Consider the following 19421-nt stretch of genomic DNA (forward strand, 5'->3'; position numbering starts at 1 on the left):
TCTAAGTAACTAATGGGGGTCACTTTTATTTTGGTGCCCGGGACCATTTTCTGTCCCGGTCCAACCCTCCCTGTCAAGAGTTTGACATAGTATCCCATCCACCAAACTCTAAAGAAGGACCTAAGTGTTTGTATAAGTCTATCAACTTTGCCAACGCACTAAGGATACTATATTTTTTACATACAACGCTCTTGCATGTTCCCCAAAGTAAGAGTGAGAAGGGAATCCTGGTCCAAAAGAAATTATTTGTAGATTTTAAATGCTCACCCGGCCCTTTCATATTTTCTCAGCAACGTGTAAAAAAATGAGAGCCCTTATTCCCTGAAACTTTCCGAAGAGGCCCTTGTGAAACACAGTATGGTGCCAATGTATTTCTTAGTTCGAAGGCCTACGGGTGCAGTGATCAACTGTGTTGCATGGCATAATCAGCAGCACAACCTTTACTAATTAAGGACCATAATCTTATTCTCTAAAAGTTGCCTTCTGGGACCTGTGGTGCAAAGCAAATAAAATCTTGCAAAATCCAAATCCTGGATCTTCCATTGAATAATGCAATTGTTCCATAATCAATAAAGGAGTGCCACAGGTAATGTTCCAGGCTCCTTGGTATTGCAGAGTAGCACACATTTGAAATAACCATGGGCACTTTGGTGGGTGTATTTGGACAGTTTTACATGATGTCAGTAATCAAGGAATTCAAGCTGAGAAAAATCATTAGGCATTAACAGAATATTTGCTCAATTATGAAGTATTTCACTTACACCCAGCGCTACTGGCTCTCCTTTGTAAAAACTCTGCAGAGGTTTCATGGATGAACGGATGGCACCTGCACCCATCTTGGAGGGTTCCCCTGGGGGGTCAAACCCAGTGATGACCACACAACCATCCTCTTTTTCTGTAGTGGACATGTCTTGATCCTTGTGCCTAAAGTTAATACAAATAAATAAATCAAAACAGCACACATAAGTGGACACAAGAGACATAGAACTAGGAAATTAAAGAGAATTTGGTACATTTGATGAGTTAAATGGGAAAGTGGGCAGCCCACTTTGGGGCCCAGATTTAACAACATTTTTCACAGGATTGACATTATTCATGTAAAGCAAACCTGACGCAAAGTATTGTGGTGGTAATTAATTTACAACTCAAAACAAGATTTACATTGGAAAGCCGACCAGAGTAACGCCAAGAAGCACTATGCACAACTTTGCATTATGTGGCATCAAGGGGATGGCACATGGGCATTCTGCGCAACCACCAACTTGTGATGCAAATCTCTATCTACTAACATTGATAGACATGGAATTGAGCTAAACAATTACCCCTTCTCGAGCAGGCATAATAACAGATCAAGTTTTCAAATTCTCAGCATTGTTCCAACTTTGTATGTGTGTTGTACAGTGCATCACACATGCAAGTGGGAAAAAGGATTACTGCACAGTTTTGTACTGGAAGGGTGCCCTACCAGTACACAATCTATGCCTGATAGAGCACACACTCTGTTGAACTATGGTGTAAAAGTGTGTGTGTTAGTGCTTAGAAGCTTAAATGCACTTACGCAAGGAAAGAGATAGTAGATATGGTGCTGGTCTGCTCTCTATCTTCCATACAGCAAGCAGCACAGCAACTTTGGTTGCTGTGTTGCGCTTGGTCAAAATATAGTACATCTGCCCCTTAGTGTATAAGGGCAGTCATAAGGGAATAACACTGCCCTAATGATGGGATATAATTACAATGAATACATGTTATTGGCCTAATATATACAATATAACCCTATAACCGTTCGTTAGCATTGCATTATTCACATAGTATTATTATAGTTAGGACGATTCACTCTAGTGTTGCCTAAACCTATTGGTATGACCGGAGCCATCTTGTTTCGTTTCTCTGTCTCCAATGCCGTTTCCCTGAAATCACGTGATTAGGCTTTCTGTACGAAACCACTATGGCAGACAGAGCTGTCTGCTTCATTCGTTAGTTTGTAGCTCAGGGAAACCCAAGGTCACACCTGCCCTTCTTGTGGGATGCGCACATTCTAGCAGAGCCCGTTCCTGCACTCCCCGAGCTACTGATAGAAAGGGAGGCACCTTACTGACCTGCCCCCGGAATAGCCTAGGCCCAGCTACTAGCAATCAATTGTGCCTTATATGGGTCTTCCTGCTGGCTCACTGACAAGTTGTATCTTTCCTAGTAAGGTGACATCGTGCTATGTGTGAAACGTATATATGCTTTGCTCTGCTTGTGTGTAATCAGTCTCCTCTGTGCACCTCCGAGGGTCATGTAGAGTGAGGCTCCCCTGTCAGGGCCTGTATCTGCAGAATAAACGATTGAACCTTCTCCATTGCCGACTGACTTATTATTTACGAATAAGGTATATGGGCTATTGGTGAGTATAGTTCATTAGTATAATATTTTGGTTCCTTCAGTTGGCGACTCCGCTGGGACTCCGCGATAGGGTCATCCCCTCCTGTAAACAGGAGTAGAAGGGACAGGGAGGAGGTCTGGCCGAGTGGGTGGACGAAAAGAGAATCCTGATTTGAAACACCTGTTTTGTGGTACGAAAACAAGAAATTCCACTCTCGAGCCCAGTATCCCTCCCAGCTGCTGAAGACCCTACGCCGGAGTCCTACGGGCTTAACCCGAGAGAAGTAAAAAGACTGTGTCGGTCTGTCTAGGAGTCGGCAGTGGAGAATTCGCAATCGACCTGAGTGCACCAGGTGAGTGAATCTCTGATTGTATTGGATAAGAAACACTTGGAAGAAGTGTTTTCCTCGGTAGCGGTTAACTGCATTCTGAAGGTGGCCGGGGAAGCCGGACCACAAGGGAATCTGAGGGTCTGACATTGCGGCGAAGTGGCTGCGCGGGTAGATGCCTCACGGACTTGTTTGGTGAAAACTTGAGACCACACCTGGTGCCTTAGCGGTGTACTAAGTTACTCGCTCGGCCGAATCCTCTTCGGGAAAGCCCTGGGAGCAACTGGGTAAGCTAGGGTTCTGGAGCCGCGTGCCCAGACGCCCGGCCCAACCAGAACAGGACCATGGGATGGCCTGTAAGAGGGTTCGTGGTTTGCCTACCAGGTGATCTCAGAACAGTCTAGTGACTGTTCCTTTTGTTGTTGAATTTTGTTGGTCTGGAATTCTGTTGAATCGGTTCCCCGAACAGGAGTCGACGGGCTCTGTTCATTCTGAAGACATGTCATCTGCATAGAATAAGTATTCAGTACTGAAAAAGTTATTGCCTTGCAAGGCTTTACAGCACTTTATGGCGAGAAAATAGAAGAATATGAGAGTGTGAGTGGTGAAGAGGACGCTTCCGAATGTGAATGGTTTTTGGAGTATATGAGTAGAATTGTGTGAACATTACAATAATGTCTTGTTTTAGTAAAATATGTTTCAGGTGCTGCTGTCGGCAAAATAAACGGCCGGAAGAAAGACAACTTGCCCCTCTCGAGGGCAGCCCCAGTTTTGATATGTATGTGAAACACGGTCTTACACCGATTTTGTTTAATACGATTTGGAATAAGTATACCAAAGATAATTCTGATTTGCAATGGCCTCTAACGGGGTCGTTTGATGAGAAAAAGATTAATTACATCCAAAACAAATTGTTTATGAAGAAAAGCCGCCAGTCGATGTTCGACTCCTTGAACCTGTGGTTGAAGGAGGCAAAACGACGACGGAAAAGAGAAGAGAAATTGGGAAAGCTTAAATCAGGACATACAGTCACCCAGAAAGCTATAGCTTATGATAAAGGGAAGGTGGAAGAAAATATCGCACAAATGGATAGGCAGTTCCGTTTAGAGATGGACAAAAGTTATATGACTCGACCGGAGACAGGAGATGAAATAGAGGATTTATTAGAAGCCCGACCACCCCCTCCTTATGCCCCACAGGGATTGTACCCAGCCATGCCTTTGCTACGGATGGGCCAAATTGGAGCAGCATCGGCCGCGGGAGCACCAGTAACGGCTGCCACGGCCCCTGCTGATGGATCAGTACGAAGTGCGTTACTTTCCCCTCCCACTCTCCAACCAACTACCTCACCTTTGATATCCCTACAGCCGGACGCGGCTGTCCCTTCCCCTTCGCACCCTGTATTTCTCTCCCCTCCGACTCAAGCTGCTATAGATCCCCGATACACGGATTGTCTAGATACCACACCCAAACGCCTTAGACCGGACTTGAGTGATCAGCGAGTCTATACTAGGTCGTTATTGGATACGGAAGAAAGGAAGGCCATAGTGATTCAGGCATCCCAGTGGATGCGGAATGCCATTTACACCTTGGAAGACATTTGGAGTACCATGAAAGACTTTGAACCAGTTGCGCAGCAACTGGCAGTGGAGAATATGGCAATCCGATTGAATTCACTATGAGAGCAGTGTTTCGAGGAAGGAATACCTCCTCAGATACTGCGTGATATAAGAGATCGAGCTTTTAAATTCCAATTACAGGCTGATGAAGTATACCATAACGTAGCAACGCTGGTGCATTATCGCGAACGAATGCACCGGAAGTGCGCTGATTGGGGAGCGCAGCACCCCATGAGAGAGGTGTATCCCCTCTTCTATCCTGAACTACCTGAATTAAGGGATGCCAGTGGCAAAGTAACTAGGGCTCGCGTGGATGCTAGGCTTCATGGACAATGGGTTTATACCCCTTGGAAACAAAGCGAGGTCCTTACTCTAAAAGCTCAGCTCCCCGACCCCGTAAAAATCCCACTGCTTAATATAAGGAATTGACTGAGGCCGCCAATTCCGCTATCATGACAATGCCCGATTTCGAGCTGTTCTTTGGTCTTTGATCCCGGTAGACATTTGGAGACAAATTCATGACACGGACCATGCCCCCGAGTTGGGAGGGACATGGGAGCAATTGAAAACCTGGGACAAAGAACGAAAACCTGGAGAAAAACCTAGAGACTTGGTACTAGCAGTACCGACTAAGATTATTACATACATGCAAACTCTCCTCCCTCCTAGAAAAGTTGATTGGGACAAATTGACCGCCTGTAGACAGAAGAAGGATGAAAGTGTGTCAGATTTCTTTACCAGGTTTGAGAAAGTCTTTATAGACTTTAGTGGGCAAGACCTATCCACGGAAGGCGGGATATGGTTGTTTGTGAATAGGTTTGTTACGAATTTTCTCCCCGAAGTTATGTCCCGTCTCCAAGCAGCCGAGAGCACGTGGACTACGGCTGCCCCGTCAGTGATTCTCAGTATGGCCCAATATTATGAACATCGAGAGAATGAAAGTAAGGAAAAGTCAGAAAAGAAGACTAAGGACTTGAAGACTAGGGTTCTGTTGCAGCAGGTTAGCAGAGGACAGAACTCAGGACGGGGAGGGCATGGCTCATTCCAGAGGGGTGCAATGGCAGGAAGAGGTGGAGGAGGTCCCCCGAACATTGGTATAAACCAGTGTTCCTATTGCAAACAGGAAGGGCACTGGAAGGCAGATTGCCCTCTGTGGCTGTCAAAGTATGGGGGTAATAGAGGACGAGGAAGGGGTCGAGGGAATATAGACCAAAATAGTATGAGACGAGAAGAGATGCACCGTGAGGATTCTCGGAAAAATTACTTTGACAACCCCCAAGCCAGACAGTACTACAATGAAAATGATATGGGTGATGGGTACGACGGGCAGGATTATGCATGAGACAGCCAAGGACAGAGCGGGAGCCACTTTACAGTACCAGTTGACCAGGAGGGACCTTATGTACAAGGGGAACTGTTGGGAACATCGGGAACATTTCTAGTGGATACTGGGGCAATGATGGCTCAGTTGCCCATACACTGGTCCCAGGGGCTGCTCTGTCTGGCCGAAATAACGTATCAGTAGGATTCTCTGGAATCCCTGTGATAAGCCCAGTTTTTAAACCTCTGCCCTTCACTGTAGGTCCCATTTCTATACATTCACCTTTTCTGTTAACCTCAAATTTTGGAGAAAACCTTTTGGGTCTGGACATTCTGAAAAAGTTACATGCACAGATTTATTGTTCCCCCGATGATGTCTATTTGACACTACAGAAATCACCCCCGAATGCAGCCCAATATTTTGCCAAATATGAAAACCTTCCCCCTGAATTCTCTACGATTCCTCAGACACTGTGGGCTACAGGAGATACTGATGTTGGTCTGTTAAGAATAGCCCCTGTGTCAATAACCTTGAAACCTAATGTCCAGCTGCCCCGCATTCTGCAGTATAAAATTTCACCAGAAGGTGAACAGGCCTTTTTGCACATTATTCGTGATCTCATCCAGAAGGGGGTAGTGGAGGAGACAGCTGCTAATTTTTGTAACAGCCCGATTTTACCGATTTAAAGAAGACACCAATTGATGGTGCCCCGGATTACAAAAATACATATCGCTTCGTGATTGACCTTAGAGAGGTCAACAAAATTGTGGTCCCGCAATATCCTGTAGTACCTGATATAACTGCTATTCTGACGATGATTCCCCTTATAGCCCAGTATTTTTCAGTAATTGATTTAAAGAATGCGATTGACTCCAGAGCGAATATCTGTAATAACTAACATGTCTGTTCCTCGTACTCAACGTGATGTTCGCGCTTTTCTTGGCATAACCTCTTTCTGTCGCCAGTGGATTCCTAACTATTCACTTTTCTCTAAACCCTTGTTGCATTTGACAACCAAAGATGTGCATGAACCCTTACCCTGGACGGATGAATGTCAAGAAGCCTTTGATTCTTTAAAGTCTGCTCTTTGTTCTACACCTGTCTTGGGTACTCCGGATTACCGAAAGCCTTTTTCACTTTATGTGCACGTGGTGGGCGGTTGTTCACTTTCAGTGTTAACACAGGGTTTTGGTGGGAAGCAAAGACCCTGTGCATTCTTTTCATCAGTCTTGGATAATGTTGCACGAGCCCTCCCAAGCTGCCTGAGGGCCACGGCTGCAGTAGCGGTGGTCATCCGGCAATCAGAGGATATAGTATTGAATACAGACCTCACAGTCATGGTACCGCATGCTGTGGATATCCTTTTGAACAGAACTAAGACCCAGCACCTTACAAGTGCAAGATTGACAGGGTACGAGCTGACCTTGTTTGCACCCCATTTCACGATCAAAAGATGTGCCACTCTGAACCCAGTCACACTACTACCCCTCCCTTCAAATGATGAAAAAGACGACATCCATGATTGTATATTTAGAACAGAAGAAGAAACGAAGCGGCGCGTAGATCTTACTGACATCCCTTTATCTGAACCTCAAGGGGAGTTGTATGTGGATGGCTCTTGTTTTAAGTTACCAGATGGCACTGCGACAGCTGCTTATGCTGTCACGACCTTAAAGACGGTGGTGGAGACCGCAAGGATTTCCCATCACTCAGCCCAGGCAGCTGAACTAATAGCCTTGTTAAGAGCATGTGAATTGAGTGAAGGGCAGAGGGTGAACATTTTTACGGACAGCCAGTACGCCTTTGGCGTTTCCCATAGTTTTGGGAGGCTATGGAGGGAGAGGGGTTTCTTTACCACACATGGCCAGAAAATTCAACATGGCCCCTTAATTGACCGATTGTTATTTACTTTAACATTACCAGAGAAAGTGGCCATTATTAAGTGCAGCGCCCATAAAAAAGTTGTTGATTCCACTGGAAAGGGAAACTCCTTTGCTGATTCAGTAGCGAAAGAAACAGCCCAGACTAAAATGAACCCCATGTTCCCTAGCACATCGGCCCGTGGGTAGCGGAAACATCTCTGTTTGACAATACTATTGAAAGTGTAAGAGAACTGCAAAAGGAAGCAAAATAGATGAAGTACAGAGATGGGAACAGGAAGTAGGAAAACTAGATAAGAATGATTGTTGGATAGATCTATCAGAAAAGCAGCGATGGTTACTGCCCAATGCATTAGTATATGCTGTAGTGACAATGGCCTATGGCCCAGCCCACATAGGCGTGAAAGGTATTTGTGCCGTATTAGACCCAGTATGGAACAACCCGAACATTTCCAAAACTGCAGCAAATATAGTGAAATATTGCCAAGTGTGTTTACGCCACAATCCTGGAGGTAGAGAGTCTGTTTTGAGTGGAAATTTTGCCCCACCGCCCTTGCCCTTTGAAGTAATACAAATTGATTACATTCAGATGGAAAGGGTAAACAATTTAAAATACATATTAGTGGTGGTATGGTCTTTTAACAAATGGGTTGAAGCCTACCCTACTAAAGAAGCCACGGCAGTTGCAACTGCCAAAGCCCTGGTTAAGGAATACCTGCCCCGATATTGCTTGCCCCGTGTCATCTGGTCTGACAACGGGCCTCATTTTAATGCTCAGCTAGTACAGAGCGTTTCTAAAGGATTGCAGATAAAACAGAAGTTCCATGCCGCTAGACATCCCCAGTCAGCTGGACTAGTTGAAAAATATAATGGCACTCTGAAATTAAAAATGGCTAAAATTTGTGAGAGTACTAGATTGAATTGGCCTGATGCACTCCCATTGGCATAGTTGTCTCTAAGAACCACCCCTCACACTAGAACTGGATTGTCTCCTTACGAGGTGATTTTTGGCAGACCCGCCAATGTGTGGGGAGTCCCCAGACCCCGATCCTTTAGGGATATTGATTGCCCTTTGATGACAGACTACCTGTACGCCTTGACTAAAGATTTGCGTTCTATTCATCAACAGGTTTCGGACACATTGCAGCCACTACCGGAGGGTCCTGGACATCAATTGGAACCTGGCCAGTGGGTACTGGTGAAGAACTACCAATGGAAATCGAGTTTGGAGCCCAGGTGGTCGGAGCCCTATCAGATCCTCCTGGCTACGAGAACAGCGGTGAAAGATCATGGAAGAAAGCACTGGATCCACGTCAGTCATCTGAAACGCCTGCCGCTGCCTTTGCCGTTTGATCTACAAAACCGAGAAGGAATTCCGAGCCAGGAGGGAGAGCTGATTCAAAGCTTTGTGCCTTTTTCAGATGCTCAAGAAGTAGGGCAACCGAGTGAGGTGTTGCCCACAGGTGAAAGTGAGACCGCTCAACCAGCGGAGGCTGTCATTTCCGAGGCACCACAAGTTTTGAACGCATCAGATGCCCTTGCAGTTGAAGTGTTTTCTGACCAGGAGCAACCTGGCCGTTGTAAATACGACCTGTGGCCCCCGAAAACAGAGCGGTACCCCAGCTTCCAATGGTAGGAGCTAGACAGAGACTTGAGTTGAGGAACGTCGGATTGAATTACTGGGGTACTGAGCGAGACACTGGACTGAACCCGTTGAGAGCTTGGAACATTGTGCTAAATAGCTCTGTTCAGAAAGAAAGAAAGAGTTAAGGGCAGCGGTTGTACTACTGGAATATAAAGCTTGTTCTTTTTGATGAACAATAGGAGTCTGCCTGTGAGGCTCTAACGGACACAGGGAGAAGATCCTTCAGTGGAAAGAAGAACCCTCTGGTGGTGTGCGTGCTTTGTGGATACAAAGATTCGTTTTTGGACTTTTAGAGAAGATCCGAGTTAGAAATTGGACTTATAGAGAGCATGTTTCCTTTTGCCCGATTTGTCATGGAGGATGAACGACCAATTGCCCCTCGGCGGTATGTTGATAATATGCAATCATTTTCCGGATGGTCCACCAGAGTGAAGGTGGCATTTGTGGCTTTTATTGTTGTAATTACGGTGATTTTAATGTGTGTATTTGTGTATCTAGAATTTCAGCACCATGTACAGAAACTGCTAGGAACTACTCCTGCCCCAGAAGAACATCTCTTTTATTCCTTACCCCCACATAAGGCTAGACACAGAGAAACTTATGCAGAAAATGTTTTTATTGAAATGTTACATCAGACCCATAGCACCACCAACAAGAAAAATTGTTGGGTCTGTGGGTCACTTCCGTCAGTAATGCATCAACATGACCTGTTCATCTCCTTGCCCCTATCCCACTTAGCTAGCTGTGAAGCCTGGTTCCAAATATTGTCCCTAATGTATTCTCACTATGTAGCTGACCCTAGGATATATACTGAAAAAGATTATGAGGCCATCCTGAAATATATAGAGTGGCACCAAGGATTTGATGCTGAAATGAATGGAGGAGAGGGATCCTTGGACCCAAATGCTTGTATGAATGTATACACTGAATATGAAAATGCTACCTGGTTACAAGAGGAAATCCAGGATTTTGAACTTTTCAACTCCACCATGTATTTTCAGCATTTTAAGGAACGGAATGTCACTAATGACAAGGCTTTGCCAATTCCCATTGTAAATAGTACTTCTCCCTTTTGCATACAGGGACGAGGTCATGTTAAAAGGAAGCAGTAGATGTAATTACACTTACACCTTGAATACATAAAGTACTCCTCCTGTGATTACTCCCCCAAACTTATATTTTGTGTGCGGTGAAAACGCATATACTTGGCTTTCCCGGGGATGGGCAGGGCGGTGTTACCTCTCATTCCTCTACCCCCCAGTTTATATTGCCCCATCAGATTATCATAAGACACATCAACTAGTTAGACGAGAGATAGAATCTAATAGAAGTATTAGGAGTTTTGATACTGATAGTACCGATCAGACTGACACCTCCTTGCAACAGTGTGAAGATATTTCCAAAGGTCTCACTCCTTTTTGGGGACCGATTTTCAATAGCCGTAGTATAAGACGCCTGTCAAGAATAGTGGAAAATGTGGTTCAGACCACGACTGGGATTCTGACCAACATTACTGTTGAGCTTCTGGCTACGAGGCTTGTTTCGCTCCAAAACCGAATGGTTCTTGACGTCATCTTAGCAGATAGGGGTGGAGCCTGTCGCGTGATAGGCAGCTCTTGTTGTGTTTTCATTTCAGATTCGGCCCCTACCATACACCTTGCTATTCAGAAACTACACCGGTTAGCTAGTGAGACACATGTCGACAATGGTACTTGGTCCCTTAGTGGATGGTTCTGGGCTCTTTTATCTACCTGGGGTTGGAAGATATTTATGATTCTTGCTGGAGCCTTTGGAGTCATATTTACTTGCTGCCTATGTATCCATTGTGGCCCGGCCTTTTGTTCCTTCTGTGCGGCCAGGATAACGTCTGCCTTGACCGTCTCCCGACAGACCAAGGTCGACAAGCAGATGATTCAAAAGGAGGTTTCAGACCTTATGCAGATCGATGAGGGTGTGTTTGTAGAATAGAATTAGTTATGTTGGCTATAGTAGGCCAAAAGGGCCGTCTGATGGGATATAATTACAATGAATACATGTTATTGGCCTAATATATACAATATAACCTTATAACCGTTCATTAGCATTGCATTATTCACATAGTATTATTATAGTTAGGACGATTGACTCTAGTGTTGCCTAAACCTATTGATATGACCAGAGCCATCTTGTTTTGTTTCTCGGTCTCCAATGCCGTTTCCCTGAAATCACGTGATTAGGCTTTCTGTACGAAACCACTATGGCAGACCGAGCTGTCTGCTTCATTCGTTAGTTTGTAGCTCAGGGAAACCCAAGGTCACACTTGCCCTTCTTGTGGGATGCGCACATTCTAGCAGAGCCCGTTCCTGCACTCCCCGAGCTACAGATAGAAAGGGAGGCACCTTACTGACCTGCCCCCGGAATAGCCTAGGCCCAGCTACTAGCAATCAATTGTGCCTTATATGGGTCTTCCTGCTGGCTCACTGACAAGTTGTATCTTTCCTAGTAAGGTGACATCGTGCTATGTGTGAAACGTATATATGCTTTGCTCTGCTTGTGTCTAATCAGTCTCCTCTGCGCACCTCCGAGGGTCGTGTAGACTGAGGCTCCCCTGTCAGGGCCTGTATCTGCAGAATAAACGATTGAACCTTCTCCACTGCCGACTGACTTATTATTTACGAATAAGGTATATGGGCTATTGGTGAGTATAGTCCATTAGTAAAATATTTTGGTTCCTTCACTAATGAAATGCATTGGACCAGTGACATGGAAATGAAAGAAAATCAAATCATGTTTAGTGTAAGAGAAAAAAGGTGCAATTGAGTAAGCATCAATGGTATTGTAGAAGAGAGTCCACTGGAATGTGCATGAGACCCCAATTCCAGTGAAAGAAATCGCTTAATACATCTGAGGCAAGTGCCACCCACTAAAGACATATATAGTCAGAGTGTGGAGCTGCCAAGCTGACCACTTCCTCTTCACTAAGAGTAAGCTTGGGGCCCAGATAAAGCTTTGCTGCTATGACAGAAGCTGGGCCTCTGAAAACGACCTTAACAACAACTGAAGCTTCCAAATGTTGGTACGTCCCCTCAAATACTTCATCTGAGATGAAGGCAGGCTGTTTAGAAAACAACTGCTTCGAAATACAAATGAGATGGGTGGTGACACTGCCTGCCTGGGCACACCTCTCACGCTAGTTACTTTTCCTGTTTTTACCTTCAATCTGACATTGCAGAATAAGTGCGAAAAGGGTGTAGTTGGTGCTCCGTTTTGGGGTCTAGCACTCAAATTCAGCCTCAGCTCACCAGTAGTAAAATGCTGTGACACAGTCTGAGCCCAGTCACCCTTGTCGGCCCTGGAAATCATGAAATAGGGCCCACAACATATATTACAGCTGCGTTTGAACGAATAATAAAAACATTTGAAATCGGACAATAGGGATTTGGGGGGCACCCGACCGCTGGGAGGTCAGCTCCCCGGGTCTTTGGGAGAAGGTGCCGTCAAATTGACTGTCCTCCCCTTCCTTCATCACTGGGCTCCATTGGAGCCCAAAGTAGTCCAATAGGCTATATAGGGGCCTACCTATTGGCTCCCTACCACAGGTTTAAGGTGAACTGGTGGCTGTTGGCAAGGAGCCCTGTCCGCGATTCGCCCTCGCATGGACTGGGGAGGAACCCCTGGTTGGGATGCTGGGACTGTCTTCATAGGGCCCCACAGAGCCTACAAGAGCGCTGGGTGGATGGTGGCTCTGAGTGGTCACAGGGGCGGGGGGCCAGAGTGGGACAGTCTGGAAAGGGATAGGGTGTGGTGGATTGAGCCTGGATGGGGTTGGGGGCCCCTTGGGGTTGCAGGGCTCAGCACTTGCTGCGGCCAAGCTTGAACGGAGCAGGGAGGAGGGGGGACAGAGCCAGAAGGAGAGGTGGGAGCCAGGTTCCTCAGGTGAGGACCGAGGAGGGTACCTCCCATTTGGTGCGGGCGTCAGCGTTGAGCAGGATCAGTGGTCCTGGGACCCGGAGGAAGACATAATAGGGGCGAGGAGGTTAGGGGCATCAGCACAACTGTCCTGTCCTCTCTTTTAGAGGTGGCAGAGTGTAATAGATTTCTAGACTCTGGAGAGCTTGGTGCAACTCGCAGACCAGAGGCGAAGAGATGGCAGGGCCCAGAGCGACTCGCCGATGTCTGCGGTTATCCCGCCGCATCCAACAGAATTAGATCCAGGATGACCGTTTTGGGTCGATCAGCAGGTAGGTCTTGAACGACCTTGAGGCAGGATGAGTGGTGTCGGTAGACTGGTATGGGAGGGTTCAGACAGCTCTCCTGAGGATGATGAGGAATTCAGGTCACGTTTGGCTTGGGATCCCGAGACAAAGCGGGGGAACTGGATACAGAGCTGTGGCAGTATACTGTGGGCCCACTAGGTTCGGTAAGACCATTTTCCCGGCCAGTGGCCTGCCTATTGTTACAAGCGCTTTCAAGGGCACCCCACCTGGGGAGGGGTGGGTGGGGCACCCAAAGGTCAGGGAGGATCAGGGGGAACGTATTGGGACTAAAATAAGGGAATGTGAATTTGTGAGTACTGCAAATTCCGTCATGAGTGCTCCGTGTGTGCAGGCCGTCACCCACTTATTCATTGTTTTGGGAATGCAAGAGGGTACCAGGGACAGAGTACAGGGCAGTGGCAGCCTTATGCAGACAGTCAAGGGACACACCACCACCACAGCATGTTGAAAACAGAGGGGGTAGAGGGGTTCAGGGACCGGGGGCGAAAGACTTGTACTCTGGTTAAATTGGACAGACTTGAATATTGGCTGGGGATTTATGATCGGCCAGAGGAGGCACGATTTTGAGGAATGGATTCAGATGGGGTTTTTGATTGGGGTTTTAGGGCCAGAGCAGGAAAAACCTGACAAGGAAGTTGGAGGGGAGGGAGGATGGAGGGCACCTTTGAGGATTGCGGATGATACTTAGTTGGTGTTCTCTTTTAAAGAACAATCTGCTGCTTCATTCCATAATTTAAAGGAATGTTTGATAAATATTTCAAGCTGGATGATTAGTAACTGCTTGAAACTAAATGCAGATAAGACGGAGGTCCTGTTTTTAGTCAGACACCCCCTCCCTCTGGTGTACCACATAGGTGGGACCGCCGCCGATTCCAGCAGAGGCAGCAAGAAATCTTGGCATCAAGTGGGAGACGGATCAATTTTTCACAGCACAAGTACAGCAGATTTCTTCAGCGTGCTTTGGGAGGTTGAGAAGCATACGGAGATTCCTCCACTTGCTCCCGGAGGAGAGCCGCAGGATAATAGTACATGTGCTGGAGGTCTCATAGTTGGATTATGCCTACAGTGTATATCTGGGGCTCCCAGCCTACCAGATACAGAATCAGAATCCGAAGTTTTATTTGCATAATTAATTAAAATTATTACAAAATTTACATGATAAAAATTACAATCCAAAGTTTAAAAAAAACTGCAATTGTGTCTCGCTGTCTCTGTTTTGTTAGGGCCGGTGCATATTAGGTCTTTCGATTAAAAGGGTCCCTGATGGCCCGCCAGTTGGCTCATCCTCCTGTTCAATTGATTCTAAGGCTTTTTTTGCTATAGACAACTATTTGACCCCTCGGCAAGCCAAGATTATAGAGGATCCTCCAAGCCAGCTTGTAACTGCGTGTCTGCAGGAACGAATTTTTAACTCGTTAAAGATAGGTTTCAATAAAAGTCGTCTCTGACTTATCAGGGCCGGACATGTGCAAAAAAGGTGTGCAAGTGATTCCATTTTATACCCACAGAGGCGGCATTTTTCTGTCTGGTCAGACTGTTTCCAGGACGGTTGCAGGTCCTTTGTCACGTGCATCCCCATCCGATAGGCTAGAATTTCTTTTTTTAGGTGACCACTGAAGTGTGTTACTAAATATTCAAGTGGTTTTAAGGTTTTAAAAGAGTTCATAATGGTCCAGCTGTGCCGACGTTTTGCCAATAGATCTTTATCCTCCAAAAAGGATTTCCTTTTTGCTGCCGCATTGGCTTGTTTGCTTAGGGAAGCTTTATCTGTCCCTGATTTCCAGGCCGGTTCCAGCTCCAACTTTTCCACACAGAGTTTCAGGTACTTTCCCCAAGTGTTCAGTGTATTGGTTTCCCCCTGTTTTTTTATTTCCTCCCAACTCAGCCAATCAAGTGAATCAGAGTCCGCTGCTCGAAGTTTGCGACAGAGTTTCACGAAGCCGCTCATGCTCCGGAACTTCTGGTTTAGCAGGCCGAATTCTAGCCTAACTTGGGAGGCTGAGGTGGATTTAGGCCTACCTGATATGCAGATTACAGATGGTTCAGAATGCTGCAGCAAGGCTAATAGGCCAGGTCCCCTTTCTTCATCATATCTCCCCCACCTGAGACAATTGCATTGGCTCCCAGTGGCTAATAGGACTGAATTTAAGGTGTTGACCTTTGCCTTCCGAGCCATGGGAGATATGGGCCCAAGCAACTTCAAGTTAAGGCTCAGCCCAAATCGACAGGAACAGACTCTAAGATCCAACCACCAGCGCCTGCTCTGCGTCCCCCGATATGCAAAGACCCAACAAGGGAGTAGGTACTTTTTGGTCAGGACCGCAAGATTGTGGAACTCTTTGCCATCTTACTTGCGCCAGTTTGAATCAGAACATGAGTTTAGGAAGGCCTTAAATACCTGGCTCTATGAGCAGGCATAATACCTGTCTTGCTATTTCGCTGCTGTAGTCTGTTTGAGGTAACTATGCGCTTTATAAATTTCTATGATTATTATTTATGCATGCTGGGTAGTCAGCGCCATGTTGGGGGAAGTTTTGACCAGCTAGGTAATAGGTTTTGTGGAGCAAGAGAACTGCTCAGCTGTACAGAATGGGACAAGAAGATGGACGAGGAGGCAATTCAATGTCTTTAAATTCACCTTAATCCATGTTTAAATAAGAATGCACGGATCCTACAAGAGAAAAAACTCTGCTAGATTTCTGCAATCTCTGGTGTGTGTGCAAGCGGTAGGGGGCTAGTCTAAGGGGGTCTGTTATGATCGGTGATTGTAAAACGAAATCTTGCTTTCATGGCACACATGACACGCAAAAACGCCCCAAACCCTACATGGCAAACACCCTATAACGTTTACATGGAGGAATAAACAATGCTGTTGAATGCATGTATTGGAATGAAAACATTCGTATCTTTACAAAGCATGCCAAGATGTAATAATAACTAACATACAATCACTTAGTTTTGTAATTGGTAGTCCAGCATTGCCCAGACTGAATACATTACAGTAAAACTTAACTTAGTAAGCACATCTTGCTTTGTAAATCGCGCTTCATACGGCCTCTGTCGTTTTTAAGGGCTGCAAACATCAGGTGGCACCTTTATCAATCTAACATTCTTTGTTTCTGTCATTCCGAACGAATAGAGGCAGAGTTGGTCTTGATGGGATTCGAGCTAGTCACTATAGATAACCGCCGATAGCAGCGGTGAGAGTTTAACTCAACGACCCATGTCATAGCTACTATAGCTCTATTAAGAAATATGTCACAAACCCCGCCTGGCTCACGCCATGAACTCTGGCCTTGCATGCAGTGATGGATGGGGAGAGAAGATTCAGTTCTGTCTGAGGACAGGAAGAAACTTTACGGAGAATAATCTCTTCCTGATAATCACCGGAAAAAACAAATTTTTATCATGTGGAAATTCGTGATTTTTTTGTAAAACAAATATGCACTCCTGCAAACATAGTGAGATTTGACGTTTATCCCACAATTGTACCTACCAAGCCAGCTCAACGGAAACTGGAAAATCGTTTACATGAAGGAAAGTTTCCAAAAAGCGGTGAGTTAGTTTCATGGGAACAGTTAGCTGCCAGGCCAGCTGCAAATATGAATATATTAGCAATGGTTAAATCAACAACAGAACTGCTTTCGCCTCACTATTTATTGTTCGCCCCCTCCCCTTGCTTCTTCGTGGTGAGGGAGCTGTGTGTCCTGTCCAATGGTAAACGATTTAGCATGTTCCCATTCTTCATTATCCAGTCCGATATTGTGTCTTATGGTCTCAGAATCCTTACTTTACAGTCTGTTTGATTCAGTAACATGCCCCCGGGGTACAGCCCCCTCCCATCTTCTGAAATCAAGCTATAGAGTTTGCTGCTACTCTGTTGGCATTCAGTCGGGATCAACGGACCTTTAAAGGCCTTGATTAAGGGCGCGCAGGCATATCCCGAGGGCTACACTCTCCTATTCCCACACCATAAACTAGCTATTCCGAGTTTTTACCCTAGAATGTGGAATAACTAGAGCGAACCAACAGATTTACAGGGGGAGCCAAGACACAGCAGGCATAAGGGCCTGGCTCGGATCTTAAAGCCGAGCCCTCAAAATATGTGCTATGTACATCACACAACAAACATCATGAAAATATGATAAAGCAGCTTCAAACTTCAGGAAAGTGTATTTCCTTAACATGTGAAGCTTTGACATTAATTAATCACATTATAGCACTGCACTGAGAAGTACTTATTAAAAGTGATAGTTTTTACACATAAACCATTATTAGTGCAATGAGAGGTCATGGAGCAATGTTTTGTACGTAAAGAAACTTGATTGATAAACACTATCTTATAACGACTAAACGTACTTACCAATATGTTTGTCATGTTTTGTTTTACTAATAAATTGCACCACATGACATGACATTTCTAGTATCTAAGGGAAGCTTGTAAATGTGCGTCTACTAACTGTAACGCAAACGTACTAAATATGGCGGTCAGAAATGCAGGAACTTTACTGCGCATGTGTCTACCACACCCTTGTACTATGACGTTTCCTAAAGCTTGGGGGGAATTTCTGCAGCTGCGCACTAGAATTAAGAGGGCTACTACATGTGACTAATTACTAATGCACCTGCTGCTGCTCCTACTAAACCATGTTTGTTTCACACTAATAATAACACTGTCGTTAATATAAAATAAACAGGAATAGTGTAGAGATAAGTGGTATACAGAATATTCATTTATTCTTTGTTCTAAAACTGTTTCTCTTCTACTTTGATAAAAGCTCAAATTACGGGCCTGATCCAAACAATGATGCTTCTATTTTATAAAAGTTTGCGACTGCGCAGAAGAGTCCAGGAATCCTCAAGACATGGCATAGAAACCGTGCCAGTGACATTCTGGCCTACGATGCGCCTGGGAACCTGAACCTGTGACCTAGCAAGAGGAAGCTGAACTGAATAAATGTTACATATGTTTGATACATCCAATAATGGGTGGAATAAAAGTGCATGGGAAAATAAAGCTATGGGAGGGATCGTTAGTTTGAATATTTAGAAGAAATGATCTCATACTGACATGGTGTGATGACCTCTCTTCTTTTGGCCAATCAAAGTTGGGGATACACACATTGGCAACATTGGGGGGTGGTACAGTGCCCTGGAAAATGCTATAACTAAGGGAGGCTTAGCTAGTTAGATTGTCCGACTTGTCCGAATAGCTGACCTGTCACTGACCCAACGCACTCAATAGGCGATCGAGAGCAGAGGTGCTGGCGGAGCACTCTATCAGAAGATTCGATAACCCAATCGGGGTTCTGGAGGGAATTCGATAACCCAATCGGGGTCCGACTGTTAGCTGGGGCTATTCGTCTAGACCTGCATCTGTCTTATCCTGAGCCGTATTGGTCCACACCTGTCCTGATTCTGGTCCACACCTGTCCTGGTGGTATCTGAACTATCAGGAATCCTGATTCTAGGTCCCAGCCCGTGGCCAGGGTTGGTCTTCACACCATCTAGGTACTTATAAATCCGTGTGGGTATGTCAAAGTACTGTTTCCCTTTTCTACCCATCCTCATGTTCAAATGCTTATAGACAGTCACACAGAATCTTTGCATATTTTTACCTTGGTTATCATCTTTCTGAATGAAAAAGCTCTGATTGAATTTCAATGGACTCTAACATTTATGAATTTTCTTAGATAAAGTGTTTAAACTTTTCCAGAGTCTGTGGTTGTTTAAATAGGAAATGTTAATATAACTACCTATTCTCCTGCTAACTCCCTTGATCCCTTAGGACTCTAGGTACCGATGACAAGGATTGGTAAGTCAAGCTATAGGTTAAAAGTCCTAAGAGTAAAGTGAATTATTATCTGGTATAGCGAAAGGGTTTTCACCTGTTTCAAAGTGGTAACTGTATATATGGGCCCAGGTGAGTATGGTAATTGAGGCAGGTGAACCCCACGCTCTACCAGTATTTCTTTGGTAGCAGAGTAGTGGTTAGGGTTTAGTTAAA

The 19421-nt window shown here is 45.3% G+C and overlaps 1 protein-coding gene across 6 annotated transcripts in view; it reads right to left on the reverse strand.

The window, feature by feature from the left end:
* The window catches only part of LOC147703524 (membrane-spanning 4-domains subfamily A member 4A-like), a 1156223-nt gene that overhangs the window by 1059878 nt on the left and 76924 nt on the right, over positions 1 to 19421 (reverse strand). For all 6 annotated transcript variants that reach the window (XR_015297583.1, XR_015297582.1, XR_015297581.1 and 3 more), the window contains exon 2: positions 762 to 924. Coding sequence is in view for 3 of the 6 variants with exons in the window: in XM_086931893.1 (XP_086788019.1) it covers positions 762 to 908 (147 nt within the window). In the remaining 3 variants the exon portion in view is untranslated. The remainder of the gene's footprint in view (positions 1 to 761; positions 925 to 19421) is intronic.

The sequence above is a fragment of the Lissotriton vulgaris genome, chromosome 7 (assembly GCF_964263255.1).
Source record: "Lissotriton vulgaris chromosome 7, aLisVul1.2, whole genome shotgun sequence".
Taxonomy (NCBI): domain Eukaryota; kingdom Metazoa; phylum Chordata; class Amphibia; order Caudata; family Salamandridae; genus Lissotriton; species Lissotriton vulgaris.